Below are 23,648 nucleotides of genomic sequence, written 5' to 3' on the forward strand. Positions count from 1 at the left end.
TCCAGCCCTGAACTCACTCATTACAATGGCAGTTACTCCCCGACTAAACCTAACACCCACAACTTTGTGCCAAGTTCCTGCAATATGGATGAAATTTCCCATCTGTATGTAACAATGCAAAACACTAGCAATGGCAACCAACATGATGGCAAATACAGTTACGCACTAACAACCGGCACCGACGATGGTGATGACAGTGATCTAGCGTCTCGAGTGCTATAGCATTAAAATATGTACAAGTGTTATCTGTACCCTATAGAAAACGAGCAATGCATGCATCGCGGCCCAACGAAGGAAGCTGCAGCATAACGGGGCGGGCCGACAGACAGCACATACCTTATAACTGCAGTCTTGGTAGAATTCAAAGCACGTGCCTGGCCACTGGCAATACGATCCTTTCTTAGCCAAAAACGGAAAAGGACGACAAGAATGTCAAGATGACACCAAGCGCATTAGCCCTATCAGTGACCTTGTTAAACCATGACAACACTGCTATGGCTGTGTGGGCGAGGGCAACGTAAGGCCTTCACAGGTAGCCATGATGTAAAGAAGCGAAGAAACATTTGAGAAGGCAGAAAGACTCGAAATTAAGCCACCGATGACAACCTCTAACTGTATATAGAAGAGTCTTGGTTTAGGGCAATTTCATTTGTTTACAATGTTCCTGAACAAAGTACGTTTCACAGCGGTGCACAGTGTCCATCAGCCAGACACATATGGCATGTTGGGAAGGTCGTTTTATACCCGAATAATAATGATGCAGATCAATGTAAAATGTAAATCAATGTATATGTTCAATTGTGATGCAATGTTTAATGTAAATGTTCAGTGTCACTATTTTTTTTGCTGCTATTGGATAATTTTTTTTTTATTTCATTTATTTATAATACATAGTTTATGCAAACAAGAGTTGCTTAGTATTGGACAAAAATTCAACTGGCTCAACAAATCAAAGGTGGGCAATTGTTTGCCTTCGTATGAGCATGTTAATGAGCATGCAGGTAGATGTATAAGGCAATTCCTGCAATATTCCGAATTTAATAAAGTAACCCCATGTACCTGTTCTGCAAAATATCTGAACGGAACTAGAGTTCCTTTCCTATGATCCCTTTCTCATCACTGAACATTAAAGGGCCGATTTCAGCACAGGCACCATGTAAAAATCTGCTTTCCCTGGAGAGTGTTGACATCGTTTGCATGTACCGATATTGCTGTGCATGCCCACAATGCCAGTTAGTCCAAAATAAACAGACTAACCCACCCATGCACACACACACTATTATTCCACTGCACGGGTCTGTAGGGTGGGCATGGGAATGTTACTGCTGTTGCATCAGGGCTCGCAAAATTGAGCCCTGCAGGGCCTGTACCTTGACACGAAAGGCCATTGTGAACTATTTTGAAGGCAATAGCCATGACTGCAGTACAATAGAAATAAATTCTGGCTTTGAAGAGTAGAACTCCACCTCTGCAATCATGCACATGTTTCAAACATGAGCTGCCAACCAGAGATCCACCCATGAAGGACACTTGGGTATAAACTGCTCACCTACTCCCGAGCATAATGAGGACATCCTGAAGTAGCCTATACTGTATATCCATTAAAGGTAGGCACATTCTTGACTCGATGCCATTACTGGAATGTACAAAGTCTTTAACAAATTGAGGGGGACACTGATTATAGCTCCACTGAGCCCACAGTTTCAAGTTCGTGTCACGAGCTGCCAGACTGAGCTGCCAGCAGGGGGTGAAAGAACGAGACAAATGTCCTGCGTCAAAAATAGTTTCGCTCTTTATTCTCCAGAAAATGCCCAAGGAGGCATTAGAACCTGTTCCAACAGCTAAAATGTTCATAAATAAAAACAATTTTCACATTATTTACAAGTTTCTGAAATAGACTAGACCACATAGTCCGTTTAAAACATTGGCATGCAAAACTGCCAGGAGAGCATGTAAGAATTCTCTCCAAATGGAATAGCTCATTATATCAGGTGTGGTCCCAAAAGGCACTTCAACGTTGCTAATGAACAGTACATCATACAAAGTGGTAACGTACCTTAATCACGTATGTGGCGCCTGTAATTAACTGGCTATTAGCAACTACAGTCATGAGGCAGCTTGAGGCGATTTGTCATGGCACAAAGGCTAAATTGGATATGGGGGAGACAACGAAGGGGATTGGTTTATAGAGCCTACATAGCCTTCACCCGTTGCTCCAGCTGGTCCAGCTCCTGGGAAATTTCATTGGGCAGGTCCTTGCCAAGTTGTTCGTCGAAGTACTTGCGAACTTCACTGCATTCTTGAAGCCAGAAGTCCTTGTTCACATCAAACAGCTCCTTCATGTTCACAGGCTCTTGAAGGCCATCCAGGTTCAAAGCTCCATCTGAAGGGAGGTAGCCAATGGGAGATTCCTAAAGTGGAAAAAGAAGTTTTAGATGTTTTCATGCTGACTGCAGTCAAAACTTCTCACAACAGTATCAAACAGCTCTAATGGTTAGAAACGATTACTGCCACAACCAAGTTATGCAGAAAAGCTAAAACAGACTAATATTTTCGACTACAGCACACAACAGGTCACAGTGCTCGCTCGTGCAAAGTAAAAAAAAAAAAAAGTAATCAATGAACTTTACTTCAATAAGGCGCGAGGCTGCACATTTACACACAGACTATGCAGGCTAAACATATGAGCCTACAGTGTTGAAAAGAAATAAATCATGCACCGTGGACAAGCTGGTGAGGTGGCAAAGCCATCATGGAACAGTAAAAGTGGGAAAGCTCAATGCCCCAAACTGTGCCTTTGAGCATGGGTAGAATTTACTACTACTTTCAGCAGTGAGTTGCTGGATATAGGCATCCAAGCTCCCGTGGCTTTGTTTTCCCATTGACTGTAGCCTTAAAGAGAAGCTGAAGGGTTTTCCAGAAAAAATGAGTGAAGAGCTGTACGTAATGGTTTTCAACCCTCCTAATTTGAATATCGCATCAAAATTGAGTGAAAGAAAGCGCAAACAGACTTTATTTCGACGAAAACTGCAGCAGAGCAGACTATGGGCAGCTCGCGCGCCTCGTTTCCGCCTGCGATTGGTCGGGCGCTTTGTGAAGTCAACACTGGTGTTCGTCCAGACCGACCGCTACTACTGCTGCTGCTACACATGAAGCACGGTGCAAGATGCGTTGGCGCCGTTTTGCTGAGACAGTTATGGTAAATTTCGAGAGCTTGCGTTTCTCCGAGGAGTTCTGTTGCTCCCCACATGTACAAGCCGACTGCGAGGAACCGGCCTCTCCAAGATACAAATGATGCTGGTAGCAAGCAGTGCTTTTGACGGGAACGAAAGCGAAGTGTGAGCATCTCCTTGTATTAGAAATGTCCTTTGGCGAGTATGTTTTTTGTAAAGCCGCATTCAGCGATCCAGCGAGTTCGCTGCCGGGCAAACAAATGTATTGTTATGTTCCTGTATGCCTCCTCATGGAACGTAAACGGGGATGCGATCGTCGGAATTTGTGCGCTGCCCCAAAGCTGTCGGCAATCTACACAGACGATTTACATGCGGGAAAAGTTTTCCGGCTCTTGTAGCACATGTAGTGACCTTGATCAGCGCGCCATGCGCATGCTACTCGCAACCGGAGCCGTAAAGGCGGCGAATTCCGTCGGTTACGCGAAACAGTCGGTTTCTCTGTGCGCGAGAAAAGGAGGAGCACAGCATCCTGGCGTGCACTGGCTTTCAAACACATGCAACTGTACACTTGCACTGCATCATAGCAGCTGCATGTACGCCGTTTCACAACACATGTACGAATAGAAAATTAATGGCAGTTTGCGACGAAACCTGCGTCAAGGGTGGGAAATACCTAAACATGCACCTTCCGTTCAGCGTGCTAACATGAAGGAGCTAGCAGTAAATGAAAATCCAGGTTTGTACGAGTTCGTGTATTCATAAGGTCTTCCAAGACCAGTTACCTTCCATCCACCCGCACCCGTCCTGTCTTTGTGTGTTCATTGCCCAGACCTTTTCGCGCTGCGTTAAGAAAGCCTGCTAGCAGCAAGTCGTACTCTCACTCATTATTGGTAAACTCTGGTAGTAATCGTCGTCATGGAAGTGGTTAGAGCACAGCACTGTTGTTCTTGAGCGCTTGAAGTTCTTTCGATTCACAGCAGCCTCCCACTTAGCTGAAAGCTTCTTGTCTTGCAGGAACTAATGGAACATAGGAACATCGTCGTGGCCGCTGGTGTTTATGCAACCATAGGCTGCACAAAATGCCGGCATGATCAGCCCCCCACTTCAATTGATGCTGCGCATGCGAACTACCACTCTACATACACGCAAAGGAAGGCAAGGTCGAGGGAAGCAGATTATGACGGCACGCACGCAGAAACGAACATGGTCAGGCACGGTCGTGGAGACTGCGAAGGAACGGAACACCAGTGCTGACGTCTACGCCACGGTTTCCGGTCTAGGCTCGCATCGTCAGCGACAGCGCAATTTTAACCGGCGAATGCGTCGCTCCTAAGGGAAAAATCCCCCCCCAAAATTTTACCTTCATGGTTTATAAGGTTCCCGCATCCGTATATAAGCGCCTTATTGAATTCTACAGACTTTGCAGCTTCCCTTTAAAGGGGGCATGACACCCAATTTTCAATCGTAATCTGTATTGTGCGAGATAATCTGTGTGTTCAAGAACAAGTTGGCTAAATTTTAGCACATTTGAACCAGCATGTAACTTGTAATTGAATTTTTTATATTGCACTCGAACGGCATAACAGTGGGGGAACACTGGCATGCTCCCGAGCCATGATGTCGCAGGTCGCATGCCTGCCGAACGAGCATATATATTGTATACTCCGGCAAAGAATCTGTGTGTCAGCTGTGCACGCATGCGGGAAACTTCTGCTTTGTTCAGTTTGCCACTGGAATCGTTCAACTTCTAGCAGCTAAAACAAAGCCACCACTGTGCCTATGTAGCAGTGTCGGGTGCTAGAGCGAACCGAGCAAGGAGTGCTTCGTATCGTACTTCAGGTTCCCCAAGGAGCCGGTCAAACTTAAGGCTTGGAAGATTAATGTGGGCAGGAAGGACTGGCAATTATCCGATGCTTTTGTTGTGTTCCAAGAACACTTCACGCCAGGCAGCTTAAACAACAATTTGCACCTGCTCCCCGAGTTTGGGATACCCGTAAAAAAGCTGAGGCTGTGGCCAGACGCGATGCTGACCGCGTTCGCGCACAGACTCATCCGGTAGGAAGCGCCCCGACCAAACGTTAGCCTTGTCATTTTTTTTTTATGGATATCAGGTGCAATAAAGGAAGTTCAAGTGAAGGTTCAGCCAAAGAGTACATCGTGCCAAATCCTTGCGCCACGGACACATCTGCACGGGCATTTGTTGGCATGTGCTGCACACAACTACAGTGGGAAAAAGAAAACAGGTGGGAATGCACGGCACATTAACATTGTAGTTGTGTTGAGTACGGATCCCAGAGAAATGCATGCCAGCAAACAATGTATGCGCGTAACAATTTGCATTGTGCGAAGTAACACCAGACTTCCCCTCCCGTGAACGGACAGCTAAGCAGTGTTGAACGCATGAAATACCAAGATTGCGAAAAGGTGCCAGCAGCATTTGGCGCAACGGCAATGCCGCCATCTATGTTGACTACGTTTACTATGCAGTCTTCATCCGTGGCCTCTGAGATTTGCGCAAGCCAGCCGGTGCGCGCGAATCTCCGAGGCCGTGTTTTGTCGCTTGAGCTGGTGGCGATGAGGTCAAAGTCAAAATGCGCAGCGTATACTACGCCATCACTGCATATGCTGCTCAAAGATTCCTCACTTGATTCACCACATGAAATTGGCAGTGTCGAAGACATGGCATGCGATATCTGGAGCAAATACGGCAGCAGCTATGCCCCAACCTCACATGGCGCGGTGGCCGATTTGGTAGCAGATGATAGCTCGGTTCCAAGCAGCCCATTACGTCACACATGGCTTGGCAATATGGCGGTGGGAGACGGAGCTTAGAGCCAGCGAGTTCTAGCTCATATTTTGAACAGAAATGTGCTTTTACTGCCCAGTTTTTATGCGTATATAGCCATAATAAACCCTCTGTTACAATTTCTCGCAAGAAACCACAAATTGTTGGATGACCGTGTCATGCCCCTTAACAATAAACAGATGTTGCCAGCATCCCGAACTCCACTCTTCACTCAGGATTTAACAACTTCAACGAGTTTACTACCATATAATGACATTGGAAGAAGCATCATAAATTCAATGCTTGGCGATTGTGACAGTGCCACAATCCTTCACGTTTTCAAGTAATATGTGTTACTATAAGGGAGTTACTATGCAATGACATGTTTATAAACTAGTAGCAGTACCTTGCTAAAGTACAGGAACAGCCTACCTTAGCAGTTCCATTTTCACCATCCACACGACGGCAGATCCAGTCGATCACACGGCTGTTTTCACCAAAGCCAGGCCACAAGAATTTTCCATCAGAGCCCTTGCGGAACCAGTTGACATGGAAGATCTTTGGAAGCTTCCTTCCTGCCTCAGTACCAAGGCTCAGCCAATGCCTTTGGTAGTTAGTGAAGTTGTATCCAAAAAATGGTCGCATGGCAAATGGGTCATGCATTATCACCTTGCCTGCAAAACAATGAAAGTGAGTTGTATTGAAAGTGCAAAGAACAGAATGAGCTCCCCCTCATGCAGGATTCTGTTGCACGACTAAGCATTTGCTCAAATTTACAGGAACACCGAAAAATTGTAATAGCAAAGACTACATAAAAATCATTCTAAGTAGACAACAAGGCAGAATCAGCAATTCCTCAGGCTGTCAGTTATGCAAAAGCAGTTACTCCCCAAAATCCTCAGTTTCCCCCATTTCCACAATTTTGTGCTGTTAAAGTTGTGCAACCCTGTGCAAACTCCCTAACTGCATGCAACAACAATGACAACGGTGACATGACAACACTTCACCGACTGGCAGCAAAAAGCTGGTTCAGCAAGATACATCATGTGTGGAGAATGACTCAAGATCTCTCACCAATGACTCCAATTTACAAATTCAAGGCAGCACAAGCAACCTTGTGCAAGTGTATTTTGTACTGCTGCCTCAAAATACACATGCAGGCACTCTCTCTCCCTCCGCAAGTCTATGTTGCACACACTACTAACACTACACAAACTGTAAAATGAGCAAGTTGTATGAAAGTTAGTGGTTCACATGTCTAGCTCTCAGCATCACAATTAGTGCTTCTCCTTAAACAATAATGGTGACATGAAGTGGTTGAAAATGGCCAGATGAAGCACTGTGCATTACCATTAATGCACCATTACACAGTCAACAAACCCAACATGTGGAAGCACCATCCCAAGCGAGGTTTGACAAATCAAGTTTCACATCAGCTTATTTTCAAGTATGTATAATACACTGCTTATTTGTAACCGTAAAAGGCCTACACAGTCGAGGTAAATGTGTACATATTTCACCTTTATGCTCTGCAGCAGCAGTAGCTTCAGACCTCATGGCTGATCCAATGAAAACGCCATGCTGCCAGTTGAAAGCTTCATAGACCAATGGAACACCTGCAAGTGAAACACGAAAACAAATTCTGAGGGAAACTTAGCATTATAAATGAAAAATGAGAAACTTGGCTTGGTTCCAAAATAGTTATATACCCTATTAAAGGGAATTTCGGCATATCATTACTTTTTAAATTACATACAGATCATGACACCTTGAATGGTCATCTTGTTCACCAAGTTGCTGCTCTGCACAAGGGCGCACAAATATTAATAATCCTTTTATTTTCCATCCTTTGAAATGAGGGACGCTAGGAAAAAAAGCTGTACGAACAGCTTGACTTGCTCCTGCCCCCACCCCCCTCCCCCCAACATGAAATACAATGCGACATGTTTTCAGCAGCGTACAGTGCAAGCATGGAACAGCATAACCAAAAAAAAAAAAAAAAACGGTAGTCTTTGTTATAACAGAAAGTGCGCAACAGCCACGGTTCAACGCATTTTTACATGCAGTCTTCACAACAAAAAGCACACACAACAGTCCCGGTTAATTATTCCACGAGTTAAAAAAAAGTAAATTAAGAAATAGAAAAACAGTTACACAACAAGAACATCTTGCGGTTAAGACAGGTAGGCAGAGGAAAGTACATGAATTACAACCGGTAGAAATCATTGGAACTGGGAGACTTGGTATAAAAGGGAAAAAAAGGCACGCAATTCCTTGGCCGTTTTCGCGACATTAATGTGGTTTGTGCAACAGAAGTTTAGGAATTCTGCAAGTTTTTGTTTCAGCATTTGGGTCCCACAATTTGTTCTGCAAACGTTAATTTCCCAAACTTCCTTAGTTCGTGTGGGATATGGATTCATTTTTGCATTTAGCGAGGATAATTGGGAGAGAAAATTTCTTTATTGTTTAAGTTCTTTTTTTTATAACTCATGGCTAAGCGATACGAATACAGGTGATGTATTTTCATTATGTTATGTTTCAGAAAGAGCTCAGTGAAGGGGTGATCAAAAGAGACAATAGCTATATTTCTTCAAATCTTTTGCAAGGCATGGACTGTGTGTAGATTTGCGATAGTGGCATTTCTCCACACAAGATGACAATAGTTAATATGCAAGTAAAACAACAAGTTATAAAGAATTATTTTAACTTCAGTGGGTAGTATGGTCTTAAAATTAAGGTTAATCCAACTATTCTGGATAATTTTGATTTTATATGGTTGATATGATCGTCCCAGGTCATTTTTTCTGTGAAGATAACCCTAAGTGTTTTAGATGCATTAACTATCACAATTGCCGAATTGTTGCACTTTTGGGGAGGGGGGGGTGGGAGGGGGGGGGTGGAAAGTTTAATCTTATTTGTGTTAACTTTAAGGGCATTGCACTTAGTCCATTTGCTTAGTTCGTCAAGGGCATCATTTGCTCTTGTAGCAAGACGAAAAGGTGATTTTTTTGGTTGAATTTAGTTGAATTTATTTTCATCAGTAGTACAAACAGTAGTATAAACAGGTGAAGTACAATTGCAGTCGGAGGTCCCGAAGTAAAAACTGTCGGGGGGACCTCCTAAACAGGAAACAAATGGGGGTTAGTACAATTGTGGCAACAGTAGCAGGCTACATTCTACAAAGGTTGTGTTTGTGATGCATCAGAAAAAAGTAATGTGGTGTCATCAGCATATATAATTAACTTGGTGGTTTTGTCTAGTTTGCCTATTTGGTTTTGTCTAAGTTGAAGAGTAGTGGACCAAGAATACTGCCTTGCGGGACGCCAGATAAGGGTTTTATTTCCGATTAATGGCCATTTAGGCTGACATGTCGACGTCGACTTCTTAGATGAGACTGCAGCAATGTTAACCCAGTACCACGGAAGCCGTACAATTTTAATTTCTTCAATAATAACGTGCGATTTACGTGGTCGAATGCCTTTGTGTATATTACTATAGACACCTGTTCGTCCTCAAATGATTTTAGAATGAATTTCTAGTGTTCTAGGAGAGCTAATTCTGTAGAGCAGTTTTTTCGAAAGCCAAACTGTGCAGAGTTTAGTATGTTACATTTATGGCAAAAAATTTTCATTCTACAAAGAACTACTTTTTCGAGTCCCCTTGAAAAAAACGAGTAATATTGATATGGGTCTGTAGTTTCCCCATGTCATTTTTACTCCCTTTTTTATGTATGACTGCTACTTTTGCGATATGCATTTGTTTTGGAAATACTCCTGTTAATAAGCATAAGTTAAATATATGTGTTAGAAATGGCGTTATTAGTCCTTGAACATATTTTATGGGTTTTATAGTTATCCCATCTGCATCGCGGCTGGCACTATTACTAATCCTTAAAAAAAATTGCCACTTCATCAGATAGGGGATTCAGAAGAAAGGAGTCACTGCTTGTATGATCGACATAACCGAGTGCTTTGCAATCGAAATCTGTGGTTATATTGACAAAATGATCGTTAAACGCATCAGGTAAGCATTTTCCCGTTAGTATTTTCATTTTATCTTTTATTTTGTATTGTATGTAGTAATTTTATAAATTGCATTTGTGTCAGTATTACCATAGAGCGTTTTATTTAGCATTTTCCATGTTATATCTGTCCTTGTGGCACATGCAGAAAGCAGTTCATGGAAAGAGTGATTTCTTGCTGATCTTATTTCTTTTGTTAATTTGTTCCGAAAAGACTTAAACACTTAACAAATCGGGATTCCATTTTTTTAGAGATTTCTTATACAAGTTCTCCTTTATTTTGATCTTACTAAGTAATTGAGGACTAGTCCAAGGCTTGTGAAGTTTCTTACATGACCAAAGTCGCTTATATGGAAACGAGTCTTTATATAGCTTAAAAAAATCGCAAAGTGAAAGCAGCACCCATCACTATTGTCATCACAAGCAAGCTAGGTGCCATGCCCCTAATCCCGTGCACTATGATGCACCATATTGAGGCATTTCATTTATCACTTATTTGTATCCCCGACACTGCAATATGTGATGGCAGCAAAATGCCAGCTACACTGAGCTGCATATAAAAGGAAAGCTATTTTGGCTAGCAGAACCATCAGCAACAGCACTGCAAGGCAAGAGTGTAGTGTAAACAATTTAAGGGTCACAAAGACAGCCTGAATGAGGTGGCACATTCATACATACTAAAAGTGCAGGATTCTGGAAAGCAGAGAGGATGACTATCCACTGGAAGATTCGAAAAACGAAGAGCAGCAGAACTGACAGTGAATGAGTGCACAGTAAAGGTCTAATAATGTTCTGGAAGCAAGAATTCTGACAAGAGCCTTGTACACAAGGTTATGTGCAAGCCTTACAGTGATTAAATTTCTCTTTTTGCAGTAAAGAACTCACCCCCAGGATATACTGTATTTACTGGAATCTAACACGCACTTTTTTTTTTTTGCGATATAATCGGTCCGAAAATTGCATGCGCATTAGAATCAATTACGACCCTAAATCTGCATTACCATATCGCCATCAGCATGTCAATATGGCCGCCTCATACGCGCTTCGAGCCTAGCTGCCGTAGCTTCCTCCATGCGCGGTAGTAAGTGTGCTTAGGTTGGTCAGTCCACCGTCCGCCTTCCCGTTTTTTGCGTTCGCTCTATCAACATGGAAGTGCGGACTGCAAATACATGCCGAGTTCATCAGGATGCCACAATTGAAAGGAAAGCAATAACGCGTGCGGACCAGAGACGGATCAAAATTGGGCGCATACTACAAATGACATTCTGTAACAGACTAGTCTTGCCTGTAACCAGGTCAACAAGTTAAGTAGCACTTCAACTTCATGCTGAAAAAACAAATTATTTGCTGTCTTATGCAGCCACTGCAGGTTGCTCTAAGACGAGAGTAGTTTAATGGCTCAAAGGGTTACGTAGTAACCGAGTAGCGAAATTGAGGCAAGAAAGTTAGCAAGGATGGCGTAGCCAAAGAACTTGCCTTGAGGCCTGCGTCCACCAAAGAGAATGGCAGAGATGGGCACACCCTTAGGGTCCTCCCAGGCAGGGTCTATGATGGGACACTGGCCAGCGGGAGTGCAGAACCGAGAGTTGGGGTGTGCAGCAGGTGTGCCATGTGCCCGAGTCCAGTTGTCTTCGCCACGCCACGACTTGATGCGAATGCCTGGACTTGGTTCTGGCATGCCTTCCCACCAAAAGCCACCGTCACTTGTTTCAGCCACATTGGTGAAGATGGTGTTCTCCTCTATGGTCTTCATTGCATTGGGATTAGTAGCCATGGAAGTGCCTGCACAGAACCAGATATTCAGCCGTCTCAATTTACAAAAATCTTTGGTTCAATGAAAATGTACTTTCCAAAATATTTTCTTCAATAGTTTAGATTAAATAAAGTGTGTGTGCATTGCATGCATGCGCTGCCTCTGTGACACACAAAATACAACAATGTTGCCTAACAATGAATGCATCCTTTGCTTGCATCCTTCATTCTTCAAATGTTTCCGCTTGTGGAGAATGGGGTGCACCAATTGTGCTAGAGGTCTCGGGACTTGCCACTTAATCCAGCCAGTAAGGACATGAAAATGCACTAAAGTGCATCAGCAACAGCAAAGAGAATATGCTTCATATCCGTGCTGAAGCATTGAAGCCTTCGTTCAGCACTAGCAGTGCAGACAATTGGACAAGAGATCAAGAGATAAGACGGCATACATTTGTGCCTGCAATCTTGCCATCTTATATATAGGGTCTAATAAAATATTAAGAGCCTAGCACAAAGATCTTGTTTGTATACAGGGCGTTTCAGCTAACTTTAGCCAGAGTTTAAAAATATGCCGATGCACTCTAAGACGATGCGACCAAATGCATGTTGCTTACTTTTGCATGTAGCATGTCACACTATTTTTTGTGTTATGCTTAAATGCATAATTACTCAAGATTAATTCACCAACTTCTGAAGCAATGAAGCTATGAAAAAAATACCAATTAGAAAGTTGCAGAGCGGTTTGCAAAACATCCGAATAAACTGTTTCTGTCTTCCTATCTATTAAGTATTAGTGTTTTTCAGCTTACTGTGGATGCCGACGAAATACAAAAACCACGTGACATGCCCGCTTGCGCGTCGTGATTGAACTCCCAAACGTCCCAAACGTCCCAAACGTTCCGCGCACAAACGAACATAGCATTTGGCCAGTGTGAACACCCGTCTGCTTATTGCTACCACGAACCGCCGCGAGGGAAGCACATCACTGTCGTAAATCACACAGCCAATGCCTTCGTCACTGCCCTGTCGCCTTTTAAGCGGCAGCAAGCCCTGCTAGATGCTATGTTCATTTGTATATGGACAGTTTGGGAGCGCTGCAATCACGGTGTGCAAGTTTTTTTTAAATTTTGTGGGCAACCGAAGCAAGCTGAAAAACACTAATACTTAATCGATAGAAAGTTAGAAACTGTCTCATCGGACATTTTGCAAATCGCTCTACAACTTTCTAATCGGAATTTCTTGCCTAGCTTCGTTGCATCAGAAGTTGGTTAATTAATCTTGACTACATATCTAATCAAGCAAAATAAAAAAAAAAAATTGCGTGACACCACACACAAAAGTGAGCAACATGCATTCGGTTGCGTCGTCTTAAAGTGCATCAGCATATTTTTAAACTCTGGCTAAAGTTAGCTGAAACACCCTGTAATTCTTGTCCCATCATCTGCACTGTTGGCAGTTTCGTGGCAGCATCGTCTAGAGACATAGGGTCGGACAGCTACCCTGACCCCGCGACACAGTACATCTTTGTAAACAATGTGTGGACAGTGAAAATTATGATGCACATGTATGCATGCCATGCGATGGTGGCATACGATGCTGTCATTTTTTGTAGAGTTTCTTGTAGGATTCCGTTAATTCTTACTGACAAGATGCTATCTATTATTCTAGGAACCTGCAAAGTGGTTTTTACTGCTGAAGCACAGAAACCTCAGCTTAATGAAATGCACAATTTAATGATGTTTGGAAAAATATTTTGGCATTAGATTCAATATTTGAGGTCCGTTTTTCCTGCAAAGTATACTCATTGGATTTAAATTACCTGAACAGCCCTAATTTGCACTAACACCACTAGCTTTGAATTAATACAGAAGAAAATAATGCACTAACCAGGAGCCACTCCAAAGAATCCGTATTCAGGGTTGATGGCTCTGAGTACACCTTGTTCATCAAATTTCATCCAAGCAATGTCATCCCCAACACATTCTGCTTTGAAGCCAGGGAGAGTTGGGGTCATCATAGCCAGATTGGTTTTCCCACAGGCACTAGGGAAGGCAGCAACAACGTACTTTTTCTGTCCTTTAGGGTTTGTAATGCCCAAAATCTGGAGAGAAAAAGAACAAAAAAGTGATACCAAGTATGAAAATTACCTTCGTTAAAAAAATGGTAAAATGTTATTTGTGATAGTTTTTTGTGATTTTTTACCTTACTTAGGATACAGATTCACAATTCACAATGCTTACAAGAAAACATACAACTAACTAATCTAATACAATGTGCTAGTGATAAATGTCTGCTTGCCACAAGTGAATAGGTATTGGACGTGAACAAAACATGAAAAATCAACGGCTTCGCTGCACAAAAGTGAGCAATCTGCTACTTATGTGCCCAATGAACAATTAGGGTATGGTCAAGTTTTACTAATACTTATCAAATGATGCTTTACTAATAAAGTATATTCAAAGTTACCAACCAGCATGTGCTCAGCCAGCCAGCCTTCTCTCTGTGCTAGTATAGAACCAAGACGTAGGGCAAAGCACTTCTTTCCAAGCAGAGAGTTGCCACCATAGCCACTACCAAATGAACAGATCTCATTGTTGTCTGGAATGTGCGTAATAATAGTCTTCTCAGGATTGCAAGGCCAGCTGTTCACAGGAGGTGCTGAAACAGTAGAAAGGAGGCGTAATTATGTAGGCCAAACATGACAACAAAGAAGTGCAGCTTGTATCTCCTCATTCCTGAAAAGTCAATGGAATGACAAAGCTACACAGCTCATACCATGCCTGTGCTACACAGAAGTACTCAATTATTGAAACAGCATATAAAATTTTCCAAAACCACAGCATGTGAACATGCTTGGCACACACAATACAACTACGCAAGAGGCAAGTATCTGGCTGTTATACAGGCAAGCAAACATCGACTGTTGCAAGATGCAGTTGCTAATTGAAGGACAGATGATGAAATATGCTATTGGTTGCCACAAATACAGCATGCAATTTATAAAACCAGCACACAATAATCCAAGGTCTCAAGCTTTAACACAAGAACAGGTAAGAATTAGAATCTCCTTAAATGTGGAGGGCGACGAAAGGGACGCCAGCTACTTAAACTCTTTCGTTACCGATAGAAATGTGCTCATTTCGGTGCTTTTACATTTTATTTCAAGACGTAATTGCAACATACACTGCGATACATGCAATTATAATATGATCACTGGTGTTTTGAATGGATGTAATGCAGTAATAATTGATTAGACAGCTTGAGAGTTCTTATGTGAAACTTCAAAGTAGCACCTCAAGGAACACAAATGAAAGTAACAATTTGGCATTTTTAGTACAAGTACTTTGAATTTTAAAAAATCCGAAATATACAAAATATGCACCAGGCCCCTAGTTCCAAACTTTGGTTAGTCAGATGACAGAAAAATAAAATTGGCAAGGTTTGTTGGCGTCAATACTAGCAATAGCAACACCCATACTACATGGGAAAGCAGTAGCTTCGCAAATTAAAAAAAGCAGGCAAATTCATGTTCTACAGGTAGAATTTGTTTTTGCTCATGGCAGCAGGCATCTGGTTCATATCTTTTACTGCATTCTTTAAGCTCACGAAGCAATGGTTCTCAGGTCAGGGAGCACGCAGAAGCCTCGTCATACTTGATTATTGCATTTCTGGGCAAGCAAGGTGGTCTAGTGTGCATTGAACTGGTTCTGGAGCCTCCATGTGCTGTATTCTGTTCCTTACAGTATTGTACAGCAATGTGGAGTGTTGCACAATATTGTACAGTAATGAATAAAGTCTGAAATCAACTGCATGCTCTTGTGCGAGTGAAAACCCCCATACGAGGAGAATTGCTCGTAATAATTTGTACATAAGGCACTGAAATGCAGATGGGTAAATTAAACCCACTGCAGGAAAATGAAGTTGCATTCGATATTATTCGAACACAATTATCAACATGACATGCACTTATGAGCAGCTACCATTTTTTGAGGCATCACTAAAACAGCCTAGACATAGAATCAAAATTATACAGCGAAAAAAAAAAAAAAAGCTGTGTATTCAGTGCTACTTTCACTTTAAAATTATGTTGCCAAGTCAAACAAAGCGCAAATTTTGTGCCATTTTATTGAGGAAGTGCTAGGGGTACTGGAGGCTAGCTTCCTACAATACCTCCAGTTGAAATTTTGATTTTCCAGACTCCCCAACTGCGAAAAATGGTCAAATTTGACAAATAGTTCCAGTTCAGTTGTCATTTCAGACAACGCATGATGTTGCTGGTAGAATTCAAAGCGACTGGTTTCTATAGGCATGGTAACAAAAGAGTTAGGTGCAAAGCAACGGAAGCACACAGGCTGTCACATGCTCACTCTTCATGGGCAGTGGCTGTCCCACAGAGTGCAAGCATTTGATGAATGGGCCACTTCCCAAAGTCCGCAGCACCTCTGAGCCCATGCGAGTCATGATGCGCATGCTAGCAACCACATACGGCGAATCTGTGAGCTGAATTCCAATCTTGCTCAATGGAGAGCCAAGAGGCCCCATGCTGAATGGGATCACGTACATGGTCCGACCTGCACAACCACACAGATACAATGAAGAGTCGCAATGAAGAGTCGCAATAAAGACATTGTCCATTATCATGCAAGAAAAAAGTAATACGCAAAGGTCTGCATTTGTGATTAATGCACAGTAGCAGTTCAAATAACTGCACTGCCAATTGTACACATTATTGATGAAGCCAGCACAACAGCAGGCCGTAAGAACAAATGCAACTGATTTGTGTCACACAAGTGCACTCCAAGTATGCGTAGGAAGGCGAACACTGGCTAACCTTTCATGCAACCAGGGAAGCGATCGCCAAGGGCTTTCTGTAAATCTGTTGGAGACATCCAGTTGCCCAAGGTGCCTTTGATGCCTTCTTTTGGTGTTGGAATGGTTTCTTCCCGCCTCTCCGTAGTGATGAATGTCTTACTCTCAACACGAGCAACATCAGCTGGGTCTGTCCGGGCCAAGTAGCTGATGCAAACAGAGGAGTTGGGGAGGAATATTAAGTATCAATATTTTGTTTAAACAAACTTGTCATAAGATCCTGCTAGTGTGTAAATTTCGAAATGGTTATAGAACGATGGGTTAAGCATCAGAGGAGCAGTATGTATTACATAAATATTACTAATAACCAATGACTATTTATGGGTGCCGAAAGTTTTCCTGCATTACAATATTGCAACAGCCCAATATCTGGTCCACAGGTGCAAACAGTAGTTTCTGCCAGAGGAGCATATGTCAGAGCGCACAACCTTGAGATGAAATCTTTGCATCACAGTGCCAACTGTCAGATGGCTACTACCAAAAAAAGATTGTGTAAGTGCTCATCTCAGAAGCAAAGTGTGCAGTTGCACAGAATTCGCATATAACTTTTCTTGTAGTAGCCACCTGACAGTCAGCACTGTCATTATATTATATTACGCACACGCACACGCGCACACACACACACACACACTTTGACCAAGATTTTGAAAAAAAACCTATGCTTTCTGCAGAACAGAAATCGCGTGGATGCTGTTAGCGTTTATCTAAACGTACAGTACAATTCTATTGCTCGTCTTTTTTTTTAGTAATTAGCCGAGATAAATCAACTTTTTAAATATAGCTTGAAACGTTCAGGCGTCAATAGGAAAGTTGTGGAGCTCCACAAATATTGCCCAACCCAGGCACTTCCAACGAGATGTACAGTCGCGTTCATAAATTTGGAGACCATGCGAGCCCGTGGCCGTGTGCATGCGCGCGCCGTCTGGTGGCTCGGTGCCTGCTGTCGATCCGAATTTTCGATCCGGGTTTTTTTGTTTATCCGAATAAACGGCTGATGACAGCGCGTTCTTCGGCGACAGGTGCGAGCCGAAATAGATATATATATATATATATATATATTTGTCCTGATTAAGAAAATCGTACATGCAGGAGCTTAGACATGCTCAGCACCACAATACAGACACGTCACGCACCAGTTCCGGTACTTGGGCAGAGGCACGATACTGCCAGCCTTGAGCATAAGGTCGAGAAGGTGGTTGTTCTCGGCCTCGCTGCCGTCGCAGATGTGCACGGCACTGGGCTGGCACAGGCGCTGCTTCTCCTCGACGTAGGCGCGAACATGGTTCGGCAGCACCGACAACGTGGCCGGCTGCGGCTGCTGTTGGAACGACGTCGAGGTACTCAGCGCGCGAGCGCACGCGCTCACGGGAGCCAGTTGCGACTGCAAACATTTCAGGGACCTGCACAGAACGACACGTTGCAGTTCAGATAATGTAGAGAGCTGCAACTGCCGCATAACGAGCAAATTCGCCGCTCAGTATGTCAATGCCCTGAATCGAGGTCGTTCAGACGTCATGTGTTGCCAGCGCTCGCGCGTGTGTGCGTGTGCCGAGTCATAGGAGGAAGGGTTAAACCAATGCCCGGTTGGACGAGAATACACTGGCATCTGTTTTACCGGCAGCTAACACTACCCTTGTCCCGCTTCTCTATACCCCCCATAACGTTCCCCCCAAAAAATACACAAAGAAAGAAAGAAGCCGATGCGTTATCAGTGCACAGTACAGCTTGGTTAATCGTTCCCCTCGTACTTTATGCCCCTGGAGAGAGCCAGGCGGGCATGAGCCTGCATCGAATAACGTGCACTATGAACTGCTGTTAAAAACGATTCGAGCACCGCTTGTACGAATCCTGCACAACGTACTAGCAATATGCAGAAACTTGTGGCTAGGTCAGTACGCCGCCTTATATCAACCGATATTTATGCTGCAAAAATGGTGGCACTACGAGATTTAGTATAGTTCAAGGAGCGAGGGTGATTGGAACGAACTTTGCGCGCCACCCGAGACAAGTGAAATCAAGGAAGACCACACGCAACGTCTCGTTACCGAAAGAACGGACGACTAGCCAGACCACTTATTTCCAATATTGTATGGCTCGCAACGCATGCAGCCGAGGTCAGAGAAACCGCACTAGTTCTTCACCACCTCGACGCGCAGCAGAAGACATACGCCCTGTTATCACACCAGCCGTCTTAAGGACACTTATTCAAGGTGAACAGTATTCATGACGAAGAGGCGCACAGATAAGTTCGTGCGAGTGGCTTCCTGATACCACCCAGACGCAGAGTCTAAAAGATATCAGCTGTCACCTCATTGCACTGAAGAATGGATGCGAGTTATCTTATCGATCATCCATGCGGACGAATGCCCGTGAATTTCCACGGAAACGCTCGCATGCAAGCGGCAGCCTGCAAGTGCACTGCAAAGGTTATCTCACGGCGGCCCGTCCACTTGGTCACAACAGCCACACGTGTACCTTGGTCAGGCATAAGTTCAACACCGAGCACCGTTGCCGCGCGCGAGGACCGGGATAAGTTTTAAAGTATAATAAGAAAGCTGCAGAGAACGAAGCCTCCAGGAGAGCGCGTGCGAACGTCGATGAGGCTGGAATGCCTAGACCAATGTCCACGATGGTACACTGCATGTAAACCGAACTACAGGGACTATCAGCAAGGACACAAGGGTAATTCACACTGACAGGGTTCGTGCGGGAAGGTACAGTACGGCAGCAGAAAAAAACGAAAATGGGTTTACTGACTCGACACTGCAAGTGCTTTCATACAGGTGGTTAAACAATGGCAAACGTCCCGTTGTGTCCTGGCAAACAGCTAGGTCGGTTAACTTGCCCGAGGAAGAGGTGCCCATGCAAAATAGGCGACGGGTCCTGAGCGTATAGGCGCAATGTTAGGCCAGCAAGTTTCAGCCAGTGCAACAGTTCACAAGACGCTCGTGCAGCTCCTATCGTGAAAGGTCACACTTCAGAGGTGCGAGTCAACATGAGATCAACCAGGGCTTGGCCAGGAGGCATAATGAACAAGTGTTGCCAACCGTCCTGGATTTTGCAGAACCGCCCCGAATTCCCCACTTTAGAGGAAGCTTTAGCGCCGGCCCAACTCCAATGCAGCCTATTAAAATACATGTAAAACGCAGGGACACTTTTCGGAGATTAAAGAAATTTGTTGCATTTGAGAGAGGATGTTCAAGTCTAGCGACTCTTGGAAGCGGAATTTTGACATAAGGCCTGAAATTCTCAAACAGAATTTTCAAAAAGTGGTTAGTTTGAAAAAAAAAATAGAAGCAAGAAGTTCAGAAATTTGTAGTTCTGCACCAAGAACAGTTCTATAAACTGCATCCTTTAGAGACTCCAAAGCGGACAAATTTGATATATCCATTTTATCTTAGGTTAATCGGTTACATTGTTCACGGGGGTTTTGCAAAAGCCTACTCACACTTCAGCGGTCTACTTAAGAGCCATGGTTAATGTCACTGTCGCCTTCACGGATTAATGGGAGCAAGAAAACTCCTGGAGAAGGGTGTTCCAAGACAATTTCCTCAAGGGCCCCCGTAACCTCCAAGGTCGTCTGACAAACGCTCCAGCTAACTGTGCGGTGATCCCAGGAACCAAGACGCGACAGCACGACAACCCGTGTCTACGAGACTCCCCTCCTTTCTTTGTATTCAACGAACAAGGGTGCCGGAGTGACTGTGCGCCCCCTCGCCCTCCCAAGGCGGATCCTTCGGCTACATTGGACGCTCCGATTGGACGAGGGTGTGACGGCAGATTTTCCTGGCCTAGGGACCTAGGGAGGACAGGGGTTTTAAGCGGTCTTTTTTCGGCTGCTCAGGTGTGCTGTGGTATGTGATCTCCGGGAAAGATGTAGTCTGCTGACCTGGAGCTCATACCACGAGAACGTTGTACTGCACACCGTGCTCCGGCCGGTACGAGTACCCGTTGTTATATGTAAATAAACTCCCTGTTCCGTTACTCAATCCTCTCGACCCCCTGCTCTTCACTAAAGAAGCAACCCTCGTCAAGAAAGCACGGACGACGGCGTAGGCTCGAGAACGACCTTCTGTGCGACGTCAAGACTCCGAGGCCACAACTCCCGAATCCTACAACGGCCAATCCTACCGTTGGTACAGCGGTACTCGTAGCCGTATGTCGCTTCACAATTCGGGTGTTGAACCAAACTCGCGCTTTTTCTCCGCCCTTGTCAGTTAAGAGGAAGCTTTAGCTCGGGTGCTCCTATCTAAATACATGTAAAAGGAGAATTCGTTTTTCTCGGCAACCATTGTACCAAATTTGACGGGGTTTGACGCATTTAAAAGAAAAACTTAAAATCTAGTGACTGTTGGTTTCGAATTTTCGATTTAGGTTGTCAATTTTTTATTAAAAATTGGCAAAAATCGCAAATTTTCAGAAAACGAAACTATCAAGTTTACAACTCCGTAACTCAGCAAGAAAAAATGATATCGCAATTCTGGGAATTGTATCTGATAGCACATCTAAAGCGGACAAATTTGACATCTTACACATGAATTTCAAAAAATTTATTAATATTTAATTACAACTTTTGCAGAACCCTCGTGAACAACGTAACAAATTTACGTAAGGTGCAAAATGACATATCAAATTTGTCCGCTTTGAATGATCTAATGGATGCCGTTTACAGAACCGCGATGTCTGTTTTAGATGCAGAGCTATGAATTTGTAAACTTTGTACTTCTATTTTTTTCAATCTTCTGCATTTTTGAAAATCTTTTGAACAAAATTCAAGCCCTAAATCAAAATTCCGCTTCCAACAGTCACTAGAATTTAACTTGCTCTCTCAATTGCAACAAATTTCATTGAAATCGGTCGAGGGGTTATCTCAGAAAAACGTTTTTGCGTTTTTACATGTATTTGAATAGGCCGCGTCGGAGTTGGGCTCGAGCTAAAGCTTCCTCTTAAGCAGCGGCGGATAGTTATCCATTATCAAAAGCTCAAGGAAAGAGAAATAGAATTTGGAACTTCCTATTACAGTCTGGAGTCAATAGTAACTCATCTAGAATACCAGAGCCTCTTGTGAGCAAAACGTTATAATTGATTAGCTTAGCGCAACAGAACGCACAGGGCAGAAGGCATAGACACACACAGACACTTGTGTGTCAACGCATTTCTGTCCTGCGCCTTTTGTAGAGCTAAGAAATTATCAAATAGTACGCCACGCCAAAGGTACTAAACATGTACTGTTGCTATGTTATCCTGCAGAATTAGAACACGCACACACTCGCAGAATGAAAATGGTGCCGAAAACATTTCAGTTGATTTTTCGAAAATCTATGATAACTTCCGATCACCTCCCTCGCCCCACATGGCCCCCACCTTTGTCACAGGAGAGTCCGCAATATTAATTCTAACTGGCAGTACAGATTGGATCAGGGGCAATGCGGACCTGGAAGGCACAAAAAGCGAGCCTGGGTGTGTGCAACAGTACTAGTCAACCATGCGATACTGACGAGCTTCTGGAACAAGGCACGAGTTGCGAAAGCACTCAGACAGTACTGGCGAGAAAGGCAAGCGGAAATGAAAGCGCTGCGATTCACCCTGCTCGACATCAGAAGACAAAAGCGAGTTTTGAAAGGCCACTTCTATAACACGATCATATATTAAACGTCAAACAACGCTTCGTTGCACAACCGGTAAATAAAATTTTATAAAAAATCTCAGCACTGAATCACTTTTTTTACCATTTAAGCAGCTATCACTTCGAACAGTGACAACGCGTTTAAATATTCGTTGCAAAAACACGGCGCAAGCTAAGGTTTACAGACAGCAATTCGAGGCAAGTTATGACACGGAAAATGGATAGTGCACATCTAGATATGTCAGCAAGCGCCGACGGCCGGCTAAACAAAGCAAAACAGGGGACGAAGGTTAATAGAGGAAACGAATTGGACACTCAAATCGCAGGTTTTAACGAAGATCAGGCCGGGCGCGCATTATGCAAGGCGCACCGAAACAATGGAGACCGCTCGCCGACAAGAGAAGGAGCGTTCCCCTCACCGTCCGCCGTCCCGTACGCTGTCCGAGGCAGGGCCTACGCGCAGGCCAGTCGCGGAGGCGGGGGTCCTCTGGCGGACCAAGAACTGCGTCGATCCGGAGGCAGACATTTCCGAACTACACGCGACAAGTACTTCAAGTGGGCGGCTACGGTCCTGGCTGTGCTCATCACTAGCCCGTCACGGCGCCATACCAGCCGTTCTTATAGCGCCGCTCTACCCCTCGCCGCCATCCTCGCCCAGCATCGCTGATCCAATGGCAGCCAGCGGCTGACGCAACGTCACACACTCCGTGACGTTGCTTCGCGGTGCTGAAGTAAAACTGCCTCCCAACATCAGCGAAGGATGGAAACTGAGAAGGGAATCACCGCCTCGCCCCCCCCCCCCTCCGGCTAACAAGTGGTTTTTCAGTGGTATTTTTTTTTTTCTGGTGCCCCTTATCCTCGTGGCTTGCTTCCTTTTTGTTCTTTTATCTGCTTTCCCCTTTGCCGCTGGCAAGATCCCCAATGCAGAGGACATCATCTGGAGCACAAACAGCGCATCATCATGCACGTGTATAAGAGCGATATAAACGTCACTACGTAGGATGATCGGAAGAAAAAAAAAAAAACGAGTTGGCAGCGCTTCAAGGATAAGGGAAGCAGATACTGTCCTATTGCGTGTACTAAGGAGTAGTTTTCACGTGCATGTGACAGAATTGATAAATGTCAAAAACACAGCACAAAAATGAAAACGCCTTCGCGACAGGGTCACTGCTCACGTACGATGCCTCCTGGGTTTAGCTGGCGGCGCATTTGTTCTACGGCAATGCCGAGTCGTTAAACAGGAAGAAGGGAAGAAAGACATGAAGATAAGCAGGGCCTCTTGACGCGCACATGCAAGTTCGATACTGTCGCAGAGGCAATAAACGACGGAAGCGCACCCTGTCGGCATCCTGAGCGTTTCTAGAACAGGCTCCATGCAGTAATTGAGCGCACGTTACCCGACGAGGTACCTTTTATTATCCG

At 44.1% G+C, this 23,648-nt stretch overlaps 1 protein-coding gene across 1 annotated transcript; it reads right to left on the reverse strand.

The window, feature by feature from the left end:
• Positions 1 to 1,767: 1,767 nt before the first annotated feature.
• Positions 1,768 to 22,892, reverse strand: LOC139050263 (phosphoenolpyruvate carboxykinase, cytosolic [GTP]-like). Its single transcript, XM_070526456.1, has 10 exons — positions 22,646 to 22,892; positions 17,734 to 18,000; positions 16,563 to 16,747; positions 16,099 to 16,302; positions 14,202 to 14,389; positions 13,619 to 13,832; positions 11,456 to 11,761; positions 7,479 to 7,574; positions 6,391 to 6,632; positions 1,768 to 2,411 (listed from the first exon to the last, which is right to left on the reverse strand). The coding sequence occupies exons 1-10, from the start codon at positions 22,750 to 22,752 to the stop codon at positions 2,193 to 2,195; spliced, it is 2,028 nt and encodes a 675-aa protein (XP_070382557.1). The 5' UTR covers positions 22,753 to 22,892; the 3' UTR covers positions 1,768 to 2,192.
• Between the last annotated feature and the right edge of the window lie 756 nt (positions 22,893 to 23,648).

This window comes from Dermacentor albipictus, chromosome 1 (assembly GCF_038994185.2).
Source record: "Dermacentor albipictus isolate Rhodes 1998 colony chromosome 1, USDA_Dalb.pri_finalv2, whole genome shotgun sequence".
Taxonomy (NCBI): Eukaryota; Metazoa; Arthropoda; class Arachnida; order Ixodida; family Ixodidae; genus Dermacentor; species Dermacentor albipictus.

Coding starts and splice junctions, on each gene's coding strand:
- LOC139050263 (XM_070526456.1), bottom strand. CDS start 22,752: ATGTCTGCCTCCGGATCGACGCAGTTCTTGGTCCGCCAGAGGACCCCC. Junction 16,748..17,733: donor CTGCCCAAGTACCGGAACTG/GTGCGTGACGTG, acceptor TGTTTGCATCAG/CTACTTGGCCCGGACAGACC. Junction 11,762..13,618: donor ATTCTTTGGAGTGGCTCCTG/GTTAGTGCATTA, acceptor GGTTCTGTGCAG/GCACTTCCATGGCTACTAAT.